The 18,151-nt window shown below is 37.0% G+C and overlaps 1 protein-coding gene across 4 annotated transcripts in view; it reads left to right on the top strand.

Annotated features, from left to right (window-relative positions):
* The window catches only part of LOC135109067 (protein misato homolog 1-like), a 132,378-nt gene that overhangs the window by 106,861 nt on the left and 7,366 nt on the right, over nucleotides 1–18,151 (top strand). For all 4 annotated transcript variants that reach the window (XM_064020092.1, XM_064020095.1, XM_064020093.1 and 1 more), the window contains one exon: nucleotides 5,878–6,089. In XM_064020092.1, the coding sequence (XP_063876162.1) occupies nucleotides 5,878–6,089 (212 nt within the window). The remainder of the gene's footprint in view (nucleotides 1–5,877; nucleotides 6,090–18,151) is intronic.

Raw genomic sequence — 18,151 nt, 5'->3', positions numbered from 1 at the left:
GACACGCTATCACCAGAAAAACACATCAATGGAATATTTGGCTATACATATAATTTGCTAGCAAATATCAGGGTGGCATTTAATTACCTAGACAAAGAAATGATGAAGAAAATCATAACACACATGATACGCCCCAAACTGGAATACGCAGCAGTGGTATGGTCTCCACACAAGAAGAAAGATATAAGGAAATTGGAAAGAATACAAAGAACAGCTACGAAAATGATACCTGAATTGGAAGACCTAAGTTACGAGGAAAGACTGGAAGAAATTGGATTACCAACACTGCAAGAAAGAAGGGAAAGAGGAGACCTGATAACAATGTTCAAATTAGTAAATGGCATGGAGAAGATAGACAGAGATGACCTAGTTGTAAAAGTGGAGGAAGGAGATAGACGTACAAGGGGACATATGAAGAAATTAAAAAAGAGTCATTGTTTGGGAGATATTAAGAAATACAGCTTTCCGCATCGAACGGTTGAAATATGGAATAACTTAAAAGAAGAGGTGGTTGCGGCAAAGAGTGTGCACATGTTTAAAGAGAAATTGGACAAATTCGGGTATGGAGACAGGACTAATTGAGCTTTGGCTCGGACCCTGTACTATACAACTAGGTAAATACAACTAGGTAAATACACACACAAGATTGTTGTAGGAAGGAGGTGATAAGCAATAGGGTCAATTACTTGACCAAATGTAACACACACACACACACACACACACACACACACACACACACACACACACACACACACACACACACACACACACACACACACACACACCATACACACTCTCTCTCTCTCTCTCTCTCTCTCTCTCTCTCTCTCTCTCTCTCATTTAAAAAATAACAGAGAAAAGGGAAAAATAAAAGCAGAAACAGATGAGAGGAGCAGGGAAGGGAGGGGGTGGGGTGACATGATACATGACCAAAGGTGCGAGTAAGTATGTACTGGCAACTCGATGGGCAAGAGGTTTCTACACTCACAAGTATCATCTTTTCCCTCACTTTATTTGTGTTATTTCATGGTAGAAACCAAGGATATTTGACTACCAGTGCTAGAAACCATTTGCTAAGATCTACTATGAGTGTGTGAAATTCCCTCATATTCTGACATTAGAATAATATTGGGAGGAATGTAAAACACCATATCATATCCGGCCAACATTCTGAAAGATCTTGTACTATATCCGAGAAGAAATGAAACACACACAGGCTGAAATGACTATGAAGAAGTATGCATGTCATTCAGATATGCTACGAGAGATTAAATGACATGTATATTGTGTCATCGTGCCAAAGAGGTTAATAAAAAGAAAAAAAAGAAAGAAAGATTTAGGAGTGATAATGTTTTATGTTGGAAATTAATGAGTCTTTAATATAGGGTGAAAACAGATAAAGTAAAGGAAAAGGAGCTAGGAATGATATGGGTACACCAAGGATTGATCAGCTCCATTGGTTCAGAACCTTTTTACTTTTTAGTTAATTCAAATGATAATTGTGAATTGAGAAATCCTTGTTAGGGCTCATAAATGGTCTGTCCTTTACTTATAATCTGAACTGGAAACTTCACATCTCATCTCTAGCTAAAACAGCTTCTATGAAGTTAGGCGTTCTGAGACGTCTCTGCCAGTTTTTCTCACCACCCCCCAGCTGCTAACTCTGTACAAGGGCCTTATCCATCCATGTATGGAGTATGCTTCACATGTCTGGGGGGGTTCCACTCATACTGCTCTTCTAGACAGGGTGGAATCAAAAGCTTTTCGTCTCATCAACTCCTCTCCTCTAACTGACTGTCTTCAGCCTCTCTCTCACCACTGCAATGTTGCATCTCTAGCTGTCTTCTACCGCTATTTTCATGCTAACTGCTCTTCTGATCTTGCTAACTGCATGCCTCCCCTCCTCCTGTGGCCTCACTGCACAAGACTTTCTTCTTTCTCTCATCCCTATTGTGTCCACCTCTCTAATGCAAGAGTTAACCAGTATTCTCAATCATTCATCCCTTTCTCTGGTAAACTCTGGAACTCCCTGCCTGCTTCTGTATTTCCACCTTCCTATGACTTGAATTCCTTCAAGAGGGAGGTTTCAAGACACTTATTCATCAATTTTTGACTACTGCTTTGACCTTTTATGGGACTGACATTTCAGTGGGAATTTTTTTTATTGGATTTTTGTTGCCCTTGGCCAGTGTCCTTCCTACATTTAAAAAAAAATAAATAAATAAAAAGAAAAAAATAATAATAATAATAATGTTTGTAAAGTGCAAAAATCTCAAAAGATTCTGAAACCTATTTGGTCATGTGGTTGTACACAAAAGGGCAATCATACAATTTCTTTCCTGGGCCAATACAGAAATATGAGTACTTAAGGTTTTCACACCAACCCATGCATATTATGATGCCCAGCGTTTTTTTCATATCTTTCTGTGTTGTTGGGTACCATTGGTTCATCTTTGATATTACGGCTGCCGCATCAATACACTGTCTACATATCTTTTACCTTTTACAGCTGTCAGATCAAGGATTTCATGTAAAAAAAAAAAAAGTATAAAACTTGTGGGTTTGTTTCTTTATCTTCACTAGTTTGTGGTGTTACTGTCATTTTCTCAGTAGAAGTAAATTGGAACATCCTGGTGTACTTGTAGTTACAGGTCCCCAAGTATGATTTGAATTATCTGACTCAATCTGGACTCATCTGGGGAGGCTTGCATTTTGTCTACTTCAATGCATTCACTTTCCATACTATCAATTTTTGAGGAAGAGATGTTATCTGCCTCATCTGAATCATAATTTGAAGACAGAAGATAAGATTCACCAGAAGAATCCACATCATCAGTGCCTCATTCACATTTTTTTTTTTTTTGCCATAAAAAGTGGTGGGATCCATTATCTTCAATAAATAAATAGATAAGTAAAAACAGTAGTATAAAAATCGGATACCTGTATAACATAATACAATATATAGAGGGGTTGCACATGATGGCATCACCAAGACCGAGATCAAGATGATCAAATGCAAAATTTGGTCATTTTGAGAGATCCATATTTATCATGACCGAGTACCTTAGCTCATTGCCAATGACCTTTTTAACCATGGTCTACAGTTTTTGTGCAGTTGGGTGCAAAAACAAACAAGGGGAGAGTGGTGTGTCATTTTATCAGTTCCCGGTCATCCTGAAAATTATGTGAATGTAAAGTATTACACTGGGGTATCAAGCATGGCTGGGTGTGATAATGAGAAAAAAAGTACCATGATAACTGATATTATTTCCAATAATAAATAAATTGGTAAATCCAAAATTCTGATTCTAGCAATTAAAATGTTGATATTTTAAGTAAAAAAAAAAAAAAATAATTATAAATCCAAATCTTTATTTTTATCTTTATCTTAGAAAAGACTTCAGATTCAATGTTTATCCTGTCTCTTCACTAATGAAAAGTACTGTTTTAAGTATAATTAAATTTGATTTTGAAAGTAAAAAATTTCAACATGCTCAGTTTCAAAAAACTAAAATTATCGATCATCACTGGTTTGGGACCAAAAGTATCAGTGATACTGATGAATTGATGACCAGGAAAAATAATTATCAGATGACCGATAACTCAATATCATTATTGCAATAAATTATCGCCATAATTTATTGTGATAATCCCCACTCATGGTACCAACATTTCATGTCTTAATGCATATTTTTGAAATTATCATTAGTGGTTATTTGAAGGAGGCATCTTGTTTAACTAGATTTCAGCAATTTGTTATAGCCCTCATGAGAATCAGGCTTAATCCAAATGTCAGACTTGGGCTATAGGTTTAATGTGAATAGCTTTTAATCATGTTATTCATGAATGCTCCTCACATTTAATACCATCATTAGTTTATTGGCCTAACAGAGAACACACTAGAAATAAGTTTCCCATGGTCATTAAAATGAATTTCCATTTTCTATTGCAATAACTGATTGCTTTGAGATAAATACTTAAAGGCCATAGTCTCACTTCATATCTACCCTGGAGCAAGCTTACTTGAAGTTGAACTAAGTTTTATGAGCTTTCAGAATAAGGAAAATATGTGAAATACAAGCTTGTATACCAGAGACAATTATTGGTCTGCTCTGCTTAGAGATGGATCGTTGACACTGAAATGATAGTCATTTCAGAGAAGATCAGAATAGTTCCTTATTAAGAACTTAGTAGATTAAGTGCAAAAAGCAACTCCACTTTGTCAGGTCCATAAGTGCCACTGGAATAATAGGACATGATGTGAAAATAAGACTGTGATCAGAGAGAGAGAGAGAGAGAGAGAGAGAGAGAGAGAGAGAGAGAGAGAGAGAGAGAGAGAGAGAGAGAGAGAGAGAGATATGTCAGTTGGGAGTTTTCGGAACTAATCTGCCACATGTCGCTACTGCATGTCCCCTAGTGACATGAGCTAAAATATTGTTATTGTACATTATATGTGCATACAGATACATAGAACATTGATTATTATGATACTTTCAAAATTCTGCATTGACTTTTAAATATCTTGTATATATAATTTTAAGAGAAGTTGGTCAAAACAGAAATATTTTTTTGATTATTTAGTAATGCCGTTATCAATATTTCAGATATGGCATATTATAAGCCACACTTGCACAATAACAATGTGATATATAGATATAGTTATTTTCGTGAGGATTTTAGCATCTCTTTCGTGAAGAAAGCAATATGGCAAAGTAATTGAACACCAAAACAAACATCTCTCAGGACTGCTCTGGCATAACAGGAGAGGAATACAGGAAGCCACAGGTACATGGAGTAGTGGCATGGACATTGCAACAGGAATTAACTGGTTGTTCAACTAGGTGTTTGTTAATTTCAACTATGGCGGGCCAGTCATATGTTTGTTTTGGTTAGATATAAAGCATTACTCTTGCCAGGACACTTGACTTGCCTATTTTCAATTGAAATTGTTGTTTCCATATACTAGGAAGCTGATCTATGTAATCTGGACCTGTAAGTGGCACAAACATGTTGTCTTCATTTTTACCGTCATCTACTCTTCTGATCAGTGGAGTATTTTTTTTTTTTTGGGGGGGTCGAATCTTGAAATGACCAATTCATTAGAAAATCAACTTGAATACTTTTGTTCATGGATACAGTTTGATTTTACTTGTGTTACTACCTAGAAAGAATTGAGTAGAAAAGTATATTATATAAGCTCATTGCATCTTTATGTATATTGAATGACACTGTAGGCATATTTGATATTGCTCCTATATGTGTGAAGGGAACATGGCTGGTCCTGCTGCCTGGTGACACTCACTAATTTACCAAACTCCCCATTTTTTTTATATTTTTTTATGCTCTCTCTCTCTCTCTCTCTCTCTCTCTCTCTCTCTCTCTCTCTCTCTCTCTCTCTCTCTCTCTCTCTCTCTCTCTCTCTCTCTCTCTCTCTCTCTCTCTCTCTCTCTCTCTCTCTCTCTCTCTCTCTCTCTCTCTCTCTCTCTCTCTCTCTCTCTCTCTCTCTCTCTCTCTCTCTCTCTCTCTCTCTCTCTCTCTCTCTCTCTCTCTCTCTCTCTCTCTCTGGGATTGTAAAGTGGGTGAATATGAAGACTGGCAAAATTTACACACATGTGTATGCTCATTTTCAGAATTTTAAAACTTATTTTTGAAAGAGAGTATCAGTTCATCTTGTATGTATAAAAGGAGTACACTTTTCTGATTCTCAGTTAGTCTTTTATTTTGGTTTTCCTCTGAAGTCATATATTTACATCAACATTCTTAAAATTCCTGCTTCTGATATAAAGTGAACAATATGTACATTTAGTGGCATGCTACAAACACAGTATCAGATCATGGTATTGGCAGGTTTGGGTTCTAAGCTGAATTAAATTTCAGATCTGGCCCTAAATATCCTGGTGCAAGATCCTACACAAATGCTGCTCAGCTCTATAGTGATTTTCTGCAAAATTCATCCAAACCTCCAAACATGCGATTTGTGGCTGGTGTTGAAGATCCTCTCAAGACAACTGCACCCTTTCCCAGCATCTTTTCTCCGTCCGTGACAGACGACGGATACATAGACACATGTCACAAGAGTTCAGTCCCAGGTAAGAATTTTATTGGATTCTTTCTTTTATAATAAATAATAACTGATATTATTATAATAAAAGAAAATGATAAAGAGCAAATGGGAAATAATTGTTGCTCTTATTTCTAGTGTATAAAGATACTTTTCAAAAAAGCTGTTATCATTAATTGTATAAAATGGACAGAAGAATTGAGACAGGTGAAATGTATAGCAAAGGAAGAAGTAAAAGTACTTGGTGAACTGGAAAGATCTTTAGATATAGAACATTTTTTTTTTTTTTTTTTATGTAGGAGGGACACTGGCCAAGGGCAACAAAAGTCCAATAAAAAAAAATGCCCACTGAAATGCCAGTCCCATAAAAGGGTCCAAAGTGGTAGTCAAAAACTGAAGGATAAGTGTCTTGAAACCTCTCTCTTCAAGGAATTCAAGTCATAGGAAAGTGGAAATACAGAAGCAGGCAGGGAGTTCCAGAGTTTACCAGAGAAAGGGATGAATAAATGAGAATACTGGTTAATTCTTGCATTAGAGAGGTGGACAGAATAGGGGTGAGAAAAATAAGAAAGTCTTGTGCAGCGAGGCCACAGGAGGAGGAGAGGCATGCAGTTAGCAAGATCAGAAGAGCAGTTAGCATGAAAATAGTGGTAGAAGACAGCTAGAGATGCAACATTGCGGTGATGAGAGAGAGGCTGAAGACAGTCAGTTAGAGGAGAGGAGTTGATGAGATGAAAAGCTTTTGATTCTACCCTGTCTAGAAAAGCAGTATAATAGTATATACGAGGAGGCAGTAGACACCTGCCGAAACGATAATTACTCCCAGTGAGATCTAAAGCACTGTTCAGGGAGTGCTGTGAACTTATCATTAAACCCAGCTGTGACCTCACTGAACGTTTCTCTTTGTGTCTCACAACACAAGGAGGCAGTCACAGCCTGCCCTCTAAAGACAACTCTCTTCCTCCACACAAAACTACAAGCACTTAATAACACACACACCTTTTACTCAAAAATTTTAAAATTATCATGGCAACTCCTACACCTGCCTCAGAGTCCCCATCTGGGGAGGGGACCATAAATGTCCCCAGGTCGGACTGCTCTTCTGTCGACGACCCTAAGTGTCTTGACACCCCCCCCTCAACTTTTTCTTCATTAACTTCTGCAACATTTGCAGTCTAAGATCTAATTTTCAATCTGTAGATCACCACCTCTTCTCTTCTAAACTTCATCGTTCTTTTCCTCACTGAAACTCAGGTGTCTGAGGCAACTGACAGTAGCCCCTTTTCTGTTTCCTCCTACTTTCTCTATCCTTATTTTCGATCCAAAGCTGGATGTTGCGTTTATGTGCACAATTACTTAACCTGCTCTCGTGCCCATGCTCTTGAATCTTTAGAGTTTTCTATCATCTGGCTGCGACTACAGAGTCACTCTCAAACTAAATTTATCTGTGCTGTATACCTCTCACCTAACTCCTCTGACTATAAAAAATTCTTTGACTACTTAACTTCCAAAGTGGAGCACATTCCGACCCTCTTCCCTTTTGCAAAGATCTCCATTCTTGGAGACTTCAATGTTCACCACCAGCTTTAGCTTTCCTCTCCCTTCACTGACCATCCTGGTGAACTAGCCTTCAACTTTGCTATCCTCCACAACCTAGAGCATTTGGTGCAACACCCTACTCATATTCCTGATGGTCTTGGAGATATGCCCAACATTCTTGACCTTTTCCTGACCTCTAATCCTTCTGCTTATGCTGTCACCCTTTCTTCTATGTTGGGCTCCTCCAATCACAATCTCATATCTGTATCTTGTCCTATTGCTCCAATCCCTCCTCAGGATCCCCTAAGTGAAGGTGCCTCTGGTGTTTTGCCTCTGCTAGTTGGGGGGACCTGAGGAGGTATTTTGCTGATTTTCCTTGGAATGACTACTGCTTCCGTGTCAGAGACCCATCTTTGTGTGCTGAGCGCATAACAGAGGTGATAGTGTCTGACATGGAGGCGTACATTCCTCACTCTTCTTCTCGACTTAAACTTCCAAACCTTGGTTTAACACAGCTTGTTCTCGTGCTATACATGATAAAGAGGTAACCCACAAAAGGTACTTAAGCCTTCAATCACCAGAATCTCATGCATTTTATATTTCTGTCCAGAACCATGCCAAATCTGTTCTCCAACTAGCTAAAAACTCCTTCATTAATAGAGTGTCAAAACCTTTCAAGATACAAGTAAAAAGTTATACGAGGGAATAGTGGTGGTCACTGTGCTAGCTGTATGGTGCTGAAACATGTAACATGGGGATAGTGGAAAAGAAACAGTTGAATGTAATGGAAATTAAATGTTTAAGGAATGTGTGGAATAATATTGAGAGAAAGAAAAATAAAAAGTAAGAAGAACTGGTGTTTTGAGAAAGTTGGGTGGATGGGCAGATCAGAGTATTAAGATTGTTTGGGCATGTGGGGAGAATGCAGGACAGTAAACTAATAAAGAGAATAATGAAGTCAGATGTTCTCAGTGAAAGGTTTAGAGGAAGTCTTCACCTGGAGTGGATGGATAATGTGAATGAGAAAAGAATTACTGTGTAGCAAGCAAGAGCAATTGTATATGATAGAGGTGAATGAAATGGCAGTGGTGAGTGCATGAAAATTATCTGGTCTCATTGATCCCAGGGAGAAGGTGTGAGCGCTCTTGGTAGGGTCCATTGGTGTATGGATTTAGTTAGGATGTGGTGTACTCCATAGGAAGTACCCTGCATCTGCTGTGGTCTAAGAACTGAAGGAGGTGTGGGATAGGGAAGGGTCTCATTATGAAGGGACAGGGGTAAATCAGTGTATGCATGCTGTTGAATCTTCCTGTAGAAGTATGTGGCCAGTAATGTTATGCCTAAGCTCCTGAGATGTAGTAGGATTTTCTACAAGACTATCCCTTTCCACTAGGGGCCAGTGGGGCTAAGGGTGTGAGTGATGTTTATATGTATGTGTGGTGTTTTGGGGTATTCTGTGTGTGATTGCTGACCTGGTATATATATATATATATATATATATATATATATATATATATATATATATATATATATATATATATATATATATATATATATATATATATATATATAGAGAGAGAGAGAGAGAGAGAGAGAGAGAGAGAGAGAGAGAGAGAGAGAGAGAGAGAGAGAGAGAGAGAGAGAGAGAGAGAGAGAGAGAAGGAAGAGAGAGAGAGAGAGAGAGAGAGAGAGAGAGAGAGAGAGAGAGAGAGAGAGAGAGATATTTTTTTATTGTGTCTGGTTTCCCTAGTCATTTAGGGCTAGGACAGTGCCTCATCACTAAGGGGTTTGAATTTGGCATTTGGGAGCAATTGCCCTGAATGGATGCCCTTCTGAACCTCAGAATGTGACCAGGATTTGAACCCCTGTGCCTGAGAACCCTTCAGCCCCTAAATGTGCAAATGGTCCTATTGTATCATGGTAGTCCCAGATAAATAGATAGATTGTATAAATTATGGAATATAGGCAAGACTACCTATAATTAAACTGATTGTGTAAATTGATAGTTGATCATAGACAGGGAATAAATAGATAGGTAACTCAGTCAAAATATAGAAGTTAAAGCCTAGTTCATACTTTCAAGAATCAGATGCTGTGTCAAGGAAACATGAATCTGTGTGTGTATTTACCTAGTTGTATTGTACAGGCCACAAGCCAAAGCTCATTTTGTCCTGTCTCCATAACCATATTTGTCCAGTTTCTCTTTAAACATGTGTACACTGTTTACCTCAACCACCTCTTCCTTCAGATCATTCCAGATTCCAATAGTTCTATAGAGGAAGCTACATTTCTTGATTTTGCTTGAACATCCACTCTTCTTTATTTTCTTCTCATACCCCTCATCTGTCTCTCTCCCTCCTCCATCTGTAGTACCAATTAATTTCTGTCTATTCTTTCTATATTGTTTACTAATTTGCACATTGTTATCAGGTCTCCTCTTTCTCTTCTCTCCTGTAGTGTTGGTAATCCCATCTCTTCAAGTCTTTCTTCATAGCTTAAATCTTTCAATTCTGGTACCATCTTTGTCGCTATCCTCTGTATTTTTCTAGTTTCCATATATCTTTTTTTCTATGTGGCACCCAAACTACTGTGTATTCCAGTTTAGGTTGTTTCATGCTTGCTATAATTTTCTTCATCATTTATTTATCTAAATAGTTAAAAACCCACCCTAATGTTTGTTAACAAGCTGTATGTAGAGCAGAATATTCCATTTATGTGCCTTTCAGGTGATAATGTGTCCTGAATCATTACTCCCAAATCTTCTTCTTCATTACTTTTCATTATTATTTCTCCTCCCATTTTATAATTCCACAAAGGTTTCTTTCTACTTTTTCCTATTTCCAACACATGGCATTTTCTGGCATTAAATTATAGTTTCCATCTTTGGCTCCATGCATGTATCTCATCAATATCCTTTTGTAACTCCTTGCAGTCATTTTCATCCTTTATTATTTTAATTATTTTTGCATCATCAGCAAAAAGGTTTATATAACTATTTAGATCCTGTCATATCATTTACGTATATTTGAAACATGATAGGTACCAACACAGATCCTTGCGGTACCCCACTTGTCACTTCGTGCCAACTTGAATTAACATCTCTAATTACTGTTCTCATTTCCCTCCCTTGTAAATAATCATCCATTCATCTCAATGTTACTCCTTCTAGTCCTCCTTCATTCTTTAACTTCCTTATGAGACTTTTGTGGAGAACTTTATCAAATGCTTTTTTGAGATTCAGGTATACCACATTAACTCATCTGTCCCTCTCTTGCATTCCATCTTTTACTCTTGTATAAAAGCTCAGTAGATTTGTGACACAAGATCTCCCTTTCTAGAATCCAAATTGCTTTTCTGTAATTATTTTTTCATCTTCCAATTATTGCATACATCTATCTTTAATTGCTATTTCACAAAGCTTGGTTACAATACTTGTTAGTGACAATGCTCTGTAATTTAATGGTTCTGTTTTATTTCCCCCATTGTATGTTGGGACTATGTTAGCTCTTTTCCATTCCCTTGGTACTTTTCCTTCTTTCAGCGAGCTGTTAATTATACTGCATATGGGTTCTTCCATTTGTTCTCTTTGCATTCTTTTAATATTCATACATTTACTTGATCTAGTCCCATAGCTTTTCTAACATCCAGTTCTTTCAGCAGTTTCTTGATATCTCCTGGATTCCCTCATTCTGTGATAACACTTTTGGTGCCATAAAATCTGTTTCCTTTGTAAACACCTTGAAAACTCTCATCCATTAGTTCACTCATCTCCTCAGTAGTTTTAAAAATTCTTCCTTCTCCTCTTAACTTGTTTATGTCATCTTTATGTTTCATTTTTCCATTTATGTATCTGTAGAAGAGTTTGGGCTCTTTCTTACTATATCACTTTCAAAATTTCTTTCTTCTTTTCTTATTATACCTTTCTGTATTCTAAGTAGTATTTCTGTTAAGTTTTCTTATCATTTTCCTACATGCTTTGTCCCTTTTCTTTTTTTGTTTTTACACACTTGGCATTATACAACTCATGCTTCCCAATTTTCACTTTGTTACTTGGTACAAACTGTTGCACCCCCTCTCTATACTCGCTAAAAAAATATCTCATATTTTTATTGCACTATTTTATCTTCAAATAGCTCTTTCCAGTTAATTTTTCCATTAGATTTATTAAGCTCTGCAAAGTTTCCCTTAGCATAGTTCTGTCTCCCATTTCTAAATTGTTAATTCCTGTGCAACACTTTCCTCCTGTAGTACTCTTTCTATTGTCACATGATCACTTCTTCCCAATGGACTCAGACAATGTATACTTGGTCTACTTTCTCAGGTTTTCATAAACACTAAGTCCAACTGTGATGGTTCTTCTTCCCCTTTGCATCTTGTAGGTTCATTCACTCATTGTCTCATAGTTTTCAACATCATGGTTTGCACAAATTCTTTGCTTCATGACCCAACATTTTCTTACACTTCCGTCTCCTCCCAGTCAATTCCATTAGTGTTGAAGTCGCCTAATAAGAGCACTTTGTTACTTTTCCTTATTATTTCCTCTGTGCTATTTCTTATTTCTAGTTGCATAATTTTATATCTATTGGTCTCCTATGCTTTAGGTTTTGATGGTCACATTAACTTTCCTTTTTTCACTTCTTTTAATCTTAATCATAACACTGAAAAAGTTTCTGCCATTCCATCACCATATTCTACTTCCTCAACAACAATATCCTCTTTTACCAATATCATCACTTCTCCTCCCTTTCCTTTTCTGTCTCTCCTCCATGTGCTATATCCTTCCTTTGCAAATCTCAACTATATTTCCTCTTTTAGTTTGGTTTCCATTAAACATGCTATGTCTGGTTTATTGTTTTTTAAGTAGTCTTTAAGTTCCAGTAGGCTTGACACCAAACCATCTATATTTATATACATAATTTTTAAGGTTCCACTTGGTGATCTTCTATGGTATTTTTGTTCCACCATTTCCTTACTCTTATGTCCACAACTTTCCAAATTAATCTCCTTGTTCCTGTGTTCTCCCTTATTTTTTTTTAATTTGCCTCTACTCTCAACTTTTTCAGTTTACTTCTCTCTTCTTTGTTCATGTCTCTTTTTATCTGTATTCCCCTCATTCCTTCTAATTTTGCCAATTTTCCTGTTCTCTGTAAGACATTTTCCACTGCTGTTTGTGACATGAATCTTATTTTCATTGGTCTTGTTCCATTTTTGTTGTACTTTCCAATCCTGTAAACCTCTTAATTTTGTTTAACTATCTCTTCTTCCCCTGATTTCTGGTATAATTTCCTTAGCCCTTTTTACCTCTTCTTTCTCTGTATTTTCATGGGTAGGTTCTTCTCCTTGGCCCCAAATACCACAACACTTATCTCTCTCTGTACCATGTCTCTCACAAAATTACTTTTTTCCTTTATTATTTTAATCACTTGCTTTTCCATGTTCTTATTGTGTTCCTGTTGCTGTTGCCTTATTATCTCCTCCATATCCATCTTTTGTTGTTGTTTTCTCTCTCTTCTTTCCAACTTTTGACTTCCTTTGTCACTAATTCTTTTACTTTCCCAACCTTAATCTCTCTCTCTCCTTGTTCTCTTCCGTGAGTTTCTTGATTTTTTCACTGTAGGGTGATGTGGGGGAATACTATACATGGGAGTGGACTGTATAAGTACCGTTAAAAAGAGAGAATTTATAGCAGAGTTGTGTTGTCAGCAATGTGAGTGGACATGATGCCAGTGAACAAGATAGCTGTTTCTGTTTCTCATGGGACTCCACATGTGAATAGGAGGGAAGATTTTCTATTTTTGTGGCATCTGATGCAACTTCAGATATTCATATCATAATGTTTCGTAACTTTGAATGTAATGTGATCCTGTTATTAAAGTATTAAATATGAATATTACGCATATGTACGTGACATTTGACAACATACTTAGCTTTTATTCAATATTGTTGTCATGATACTGGTTTGAGGGTAACATGGCTAGGAAGGAGTTTTCCATACAGTGTTGTGAGGGGATATAGCATACACAAATTTCTTACATATTTTGTTTTTACATACAAACAAGATACTTGTTTAGTTATACTTAATAGGAAGAAATGTAAGTATGAAGTGTATAATAATTGGTGAAAAATACAATTACATGGTTAAAATGATAGGGAAAAATAAATATTTTATGAATGCAATTGAAATGCAACATGTAATGATATTTAGCAAACATTGTATGTATGTATTATGCATTGTATGTGTATTATGAAAGACTCAAAAGACTTTGCAACGTAGTCAAGCTAAGTTATCCCCTGTCCTCGTTTAACATGAAATGAGGTAGTGATAGAAAATAGTTGCAACTAGTTCTATTTTTCCATTCTTTTGATAATAAAACTTTGAAGACCATGCACTGATCATGTGAGGAAAGCCTTATAGAGTGACACATAGAGGAGCAACCCACTCACTGCCAAAATGAAGGTGATCATAACACTTAGACATCTTGCTGCTGGGAAAAGTTACTGGAAAAATGCAGTTGTGCAGTTGTGATGGCATTGTGGGTCATAGAGAGAGCCATAGAAAGCTCTGGATTACTCCTGAGTGCTGAATCTTCTTTGTTTACATCAAGGTTCTTCTATGGATCACATTTAACTTATTTCAAAGATTGAATTACTGTCTTACCCTCTCTGTCTCTCCTCCAAATATATAAAAGTGAAGGAAATATTTATAAAAAACTATAAATTACAAATAAATGGGAGCTTTTGCTACATCTTGTAGTATTTGAAATCAAATAACTTTGTTCAAAAACCAAATTACAGTATGGCAACTGAAGCAATTAAGAGTTAAATTTTTTTTCAAAAACTTAGTTTTTCGGAAAGGGAGACATTTGGTAACTAAGGTTCCACTGTATATTGTTATGTGCAGCACCATAGAAGAAAGATCAAGATGAAGATGAGAAGATAGGGGGAAGAATAAAGAGAGAGAGAAAGAGATTGCACCATGGTTGGCAACCATGAGCCTATCTGTTCACTTGGCAGCTTAGTTGGTGCAGGGCAGAGAGATGCTCTCCTCCACCCTACTTTGCTTTATTTAAAATTTCTCACTGTTTCTTATTGTCCCCAAAGTTAAAAATTGATACTTGATGTAGCTGAGGAGTTGCCCTCCCTGATGTGCTGACCAGTTTTTAGCCTGTCCCTCAGAAGCACCCTTAATGATTTATATAAGACACTGGTAATTTTAAATTAAGAATTGTGTGTTGTGTGGAGGGTGATGGAGTAAGTGGCCAGCCTCGTTCCCCCTCCTCGTCCCTTCCCAGTTCTACCCCCCCTCTCTCTCTCTATCATATGACTTCCCTGTCTTGCAGTAGAAAACAAGGGTGTGTCTCTCTGTCCCCCCACTTAAGTTGGGCATTAAGGTTTGTAGGGAGAAGACATGGTTAGCATGCTTGATTGCTGGAATGTTGGCACTGTGGGATGGTGAGATATATATTAGAGGATTATTCATAGTATTTTTAGCTGTAGTATTGGCAGCAGTAGGCCCTGCTGTACTAGATAGGATAAACCCCTGTCAAGAACTTGGTTGGGTGCTGTGCTAAATACTAAGTAAATTGTTTTGTGTCTTCTTGGAAGTCTGGGAGTTGTTCTCTGACCATCTCAGGTCCTGCCAGGAATTTTGTATTTGTGTCAGTAGTGTTTTTTGTGCCATTAAATGCGACTGACGTTCAGAGTTTACTGCTGGGAGCTCTGAATCCAGAGGACTTCATAATTCTGCATGTGTATAGCTTTCTGTAGTCCTCCAGGGGACACCATATAGAGGACTATATACTCATACTCATGGACAGGAAGATATAATTTTCTGTAGACATGGGTGGTTTGTCTCTAGTGGGAGGCTGCTCACAGAATATTATAAGCCTCATATTTGTATGCCTTTTGCCCTAGCTGTGCCCCCTAGCATGTGGTTTGTTATTCTTTCTCAGCAAAGTGGGGTTTGTTGGGCATTTATTATACTCCCTTCTCGGATGGTGGGTTAAACTGAGTGGTGATCTCAGAGGTTTAATAGCTGTGGATGACCAGTATTGTATTTGCCGGCACATTAGACACACTTTTTTCTTGAAAAAAAAAAGTATCTGATAATCACTGTGTGTCCAATGCAGCCCTAGTACAGACACCTAAGCCTGTGAGCCTATGCCTATAGGTGTGGAGTTAAAGCAGTAATTCACTAAGCACAAATATTGTTACAAATAATATTACTAATAATAAAATTCTCTCTCTCTCTCTCTCTCTCTCTCTCTCTCTCTCTCTCTCTCTCTCTCTCTCTCTCTCTCTCTCTCTCTCTCTCTCTCTCTCTCTCTCTCTCTCTCTCTCTCTCTCTCTCTCTCTCTCTCTCTCTCTCTCTCTCGATAATTTTGAAATATGCCGTAATCTCCAAGAACTTTTGTAAAATAAAATAAGTGTTTGATAGCCTTAAAGGAGTCATTATACCAGGAATTCGGTAAACAGAGGTTTGCTACATTGACATGTAACAAAAAAAATTGGGGTTGTTTTTTTGGGGTTGGAACAGATTAATGTCAATAGTGAAAATTTATTTAACACATGAGCAAATTAAGTTACGAGCTCTGTCACAGAATTAATTAAACTCGTAAGGCAAGCTACCAAAGTGTGTGTGTGTGTGTGTGTGTGTGTGTGTGTGTGTGTGTGTGTGTGTGTGTGTGTGTGTGTGTGTGTGTGTGTGTGTATTTACCTCGTTTTACCTAGTTGTATTTTACAGGAAAACAGCTATGCTCATGCTGTCCTGTCTCCATATCTATAAGCATCCAACTTAACTTTAAATTCATGAATATTTTTTGCTTGTACCACTGTTTCATCTAAGTTGTTCCATATTTCTATGCTTCTATTTGGGAAACCATATTTCATTACATCTCTTCTACTTGCTGTTTTCTTCAATTTTACTCCATGTCCTCTTGTATCTTGAGTCCCACACAAATAAGTCTTCTTTGTCACCTTTATCCTTACCCTTTAAAGCTCTGTATATAGCACTCAGATCTTCTCTTTCTCTTCTCTCTTGTAATGATGGAAGCTTCAGTCTCCTTAATCTTTCTTCATAGGTTAAATCTCTCAAACTTGGTACCAATTTGGTTGCAGCTCTTTGGATCCTTTCTATTTTCCTTATTTCCTTTTTATTATGGGGTGACCAAACAATTGTGGCATATTCCAGTTTTGGTCGAATCACATATTCCAGCTTTCTCATCATCTCTTCATCCATGTAAGCAAATGCCCCTTTCATCTTTCTTAGAAACTCATAGGTTTCCCCAACTATTTTGTTTACATGTTTTTCTGGTGATAAATTATCACTGATTGTAATTCCCAAGTCTTTTTTCTTCTTTGGTTTTCTTAATTTCCACTTCTCCCATGGTGTAGGAACTTGTCAATCTTCTTTTGCTTTTCCCTAATTCCATCACCTTGCATTTCTTTGCATTGAATTCCATTTCCCATTTCTTACTCCACTTATATATCTTATTTAGATATATGAACAATCCATATTGTTTTCCACTCTTCAATAATTTTGCATCGTCTGCAAACAGACTGTCAACCTCATCCACCATATCGTTGAAAAGTCTTTCCTTCTTTGGTTTTCTTTGGTAATTAAACATTATGGGGGTTAAGACTGTCTCCTGTGGTACTCCACTTGTAACTCTACACCATTCTGATTTTTCTCCCTTTATTACTGTTCTCATTTCTCTATCTCTTAAGAAGTCTGTAATCCAGTTCAGTGTGTTTCCTTGCAAACCCCCTATATTTTGAATTTTCCATAGCAGTCTCTGGTGTGGTACCTTATCAAATGCTTTTTTTTAGGTCTAAATAAACACAGTCTGCCCAACCCTCTCTCTCTCTTGAATTTACCAATTGCTCTACTATAAAAGCTCACTAAATTCGTGACACAAGATCTTCCACTTCTGAAACCAAATTGTCTGTCAGTCAATGTATGTGTTTCTTCTAAATATTCCATCCATTTTTTTTTAACTATTCTTTCTACTATTTTTGCCACCACACTTGTTAGGGACATTGGTCTATAATTCAATGGATCTTCTTTATTACCTCCTTTAAAAATGAGCACAGTATTGGCTCTCTTCCAGTCTAGAGGAATTTTTCCTTCCTTAAGAGAACATACTTTGGTATTGTGTATACCTTCTGCCAGATGTTCACAACATTCCTTAAGTATCCAGTTGGACACTCCATATGGTCCTTGAGCCTTACTTACATCCAAATCTTTCATAATCTTCTTAATTTCACTTATGTCCACCTGTATCTCTCTCTCTCATCACATTGTCTCTGTGTCATGCTCTTTCTCCTTCAAATTTTCTTTCTTTGGTAAATACTGACTGGAAGCACTTGTTCATTAATTCTGCATGTAACCGTGTATCTTCATATATATCTTCTTTCGTTAATTTATCTATTGTTTGCCTGTTTTTCATCTTCCCATTCACATATCTGAAGAATAACTTTGACTCATCTTTGCATTTGTTAACTATATCTTTCTCATAATTCCTTTCTTCATCTCTCAGGATTCTGATGTAT

This window comes from Scylla paramamosain, chromosome 18 (assembly GCF_035594125.1).
Source record: "Scylla paramamosain isolate STU-SP2022 chromosome 18, ASM3559412v1, whole genome shotgun sequence".
Lineage (NCBI taxonomy): Eukaryota > Metazoa > Arthropoda > Malacostraca > Decapoda > Portunidae > Scylla > Scylla paramamosain.
This window is presented reverse-complemented; position numbering and strand designations above follow the sequence as displayed.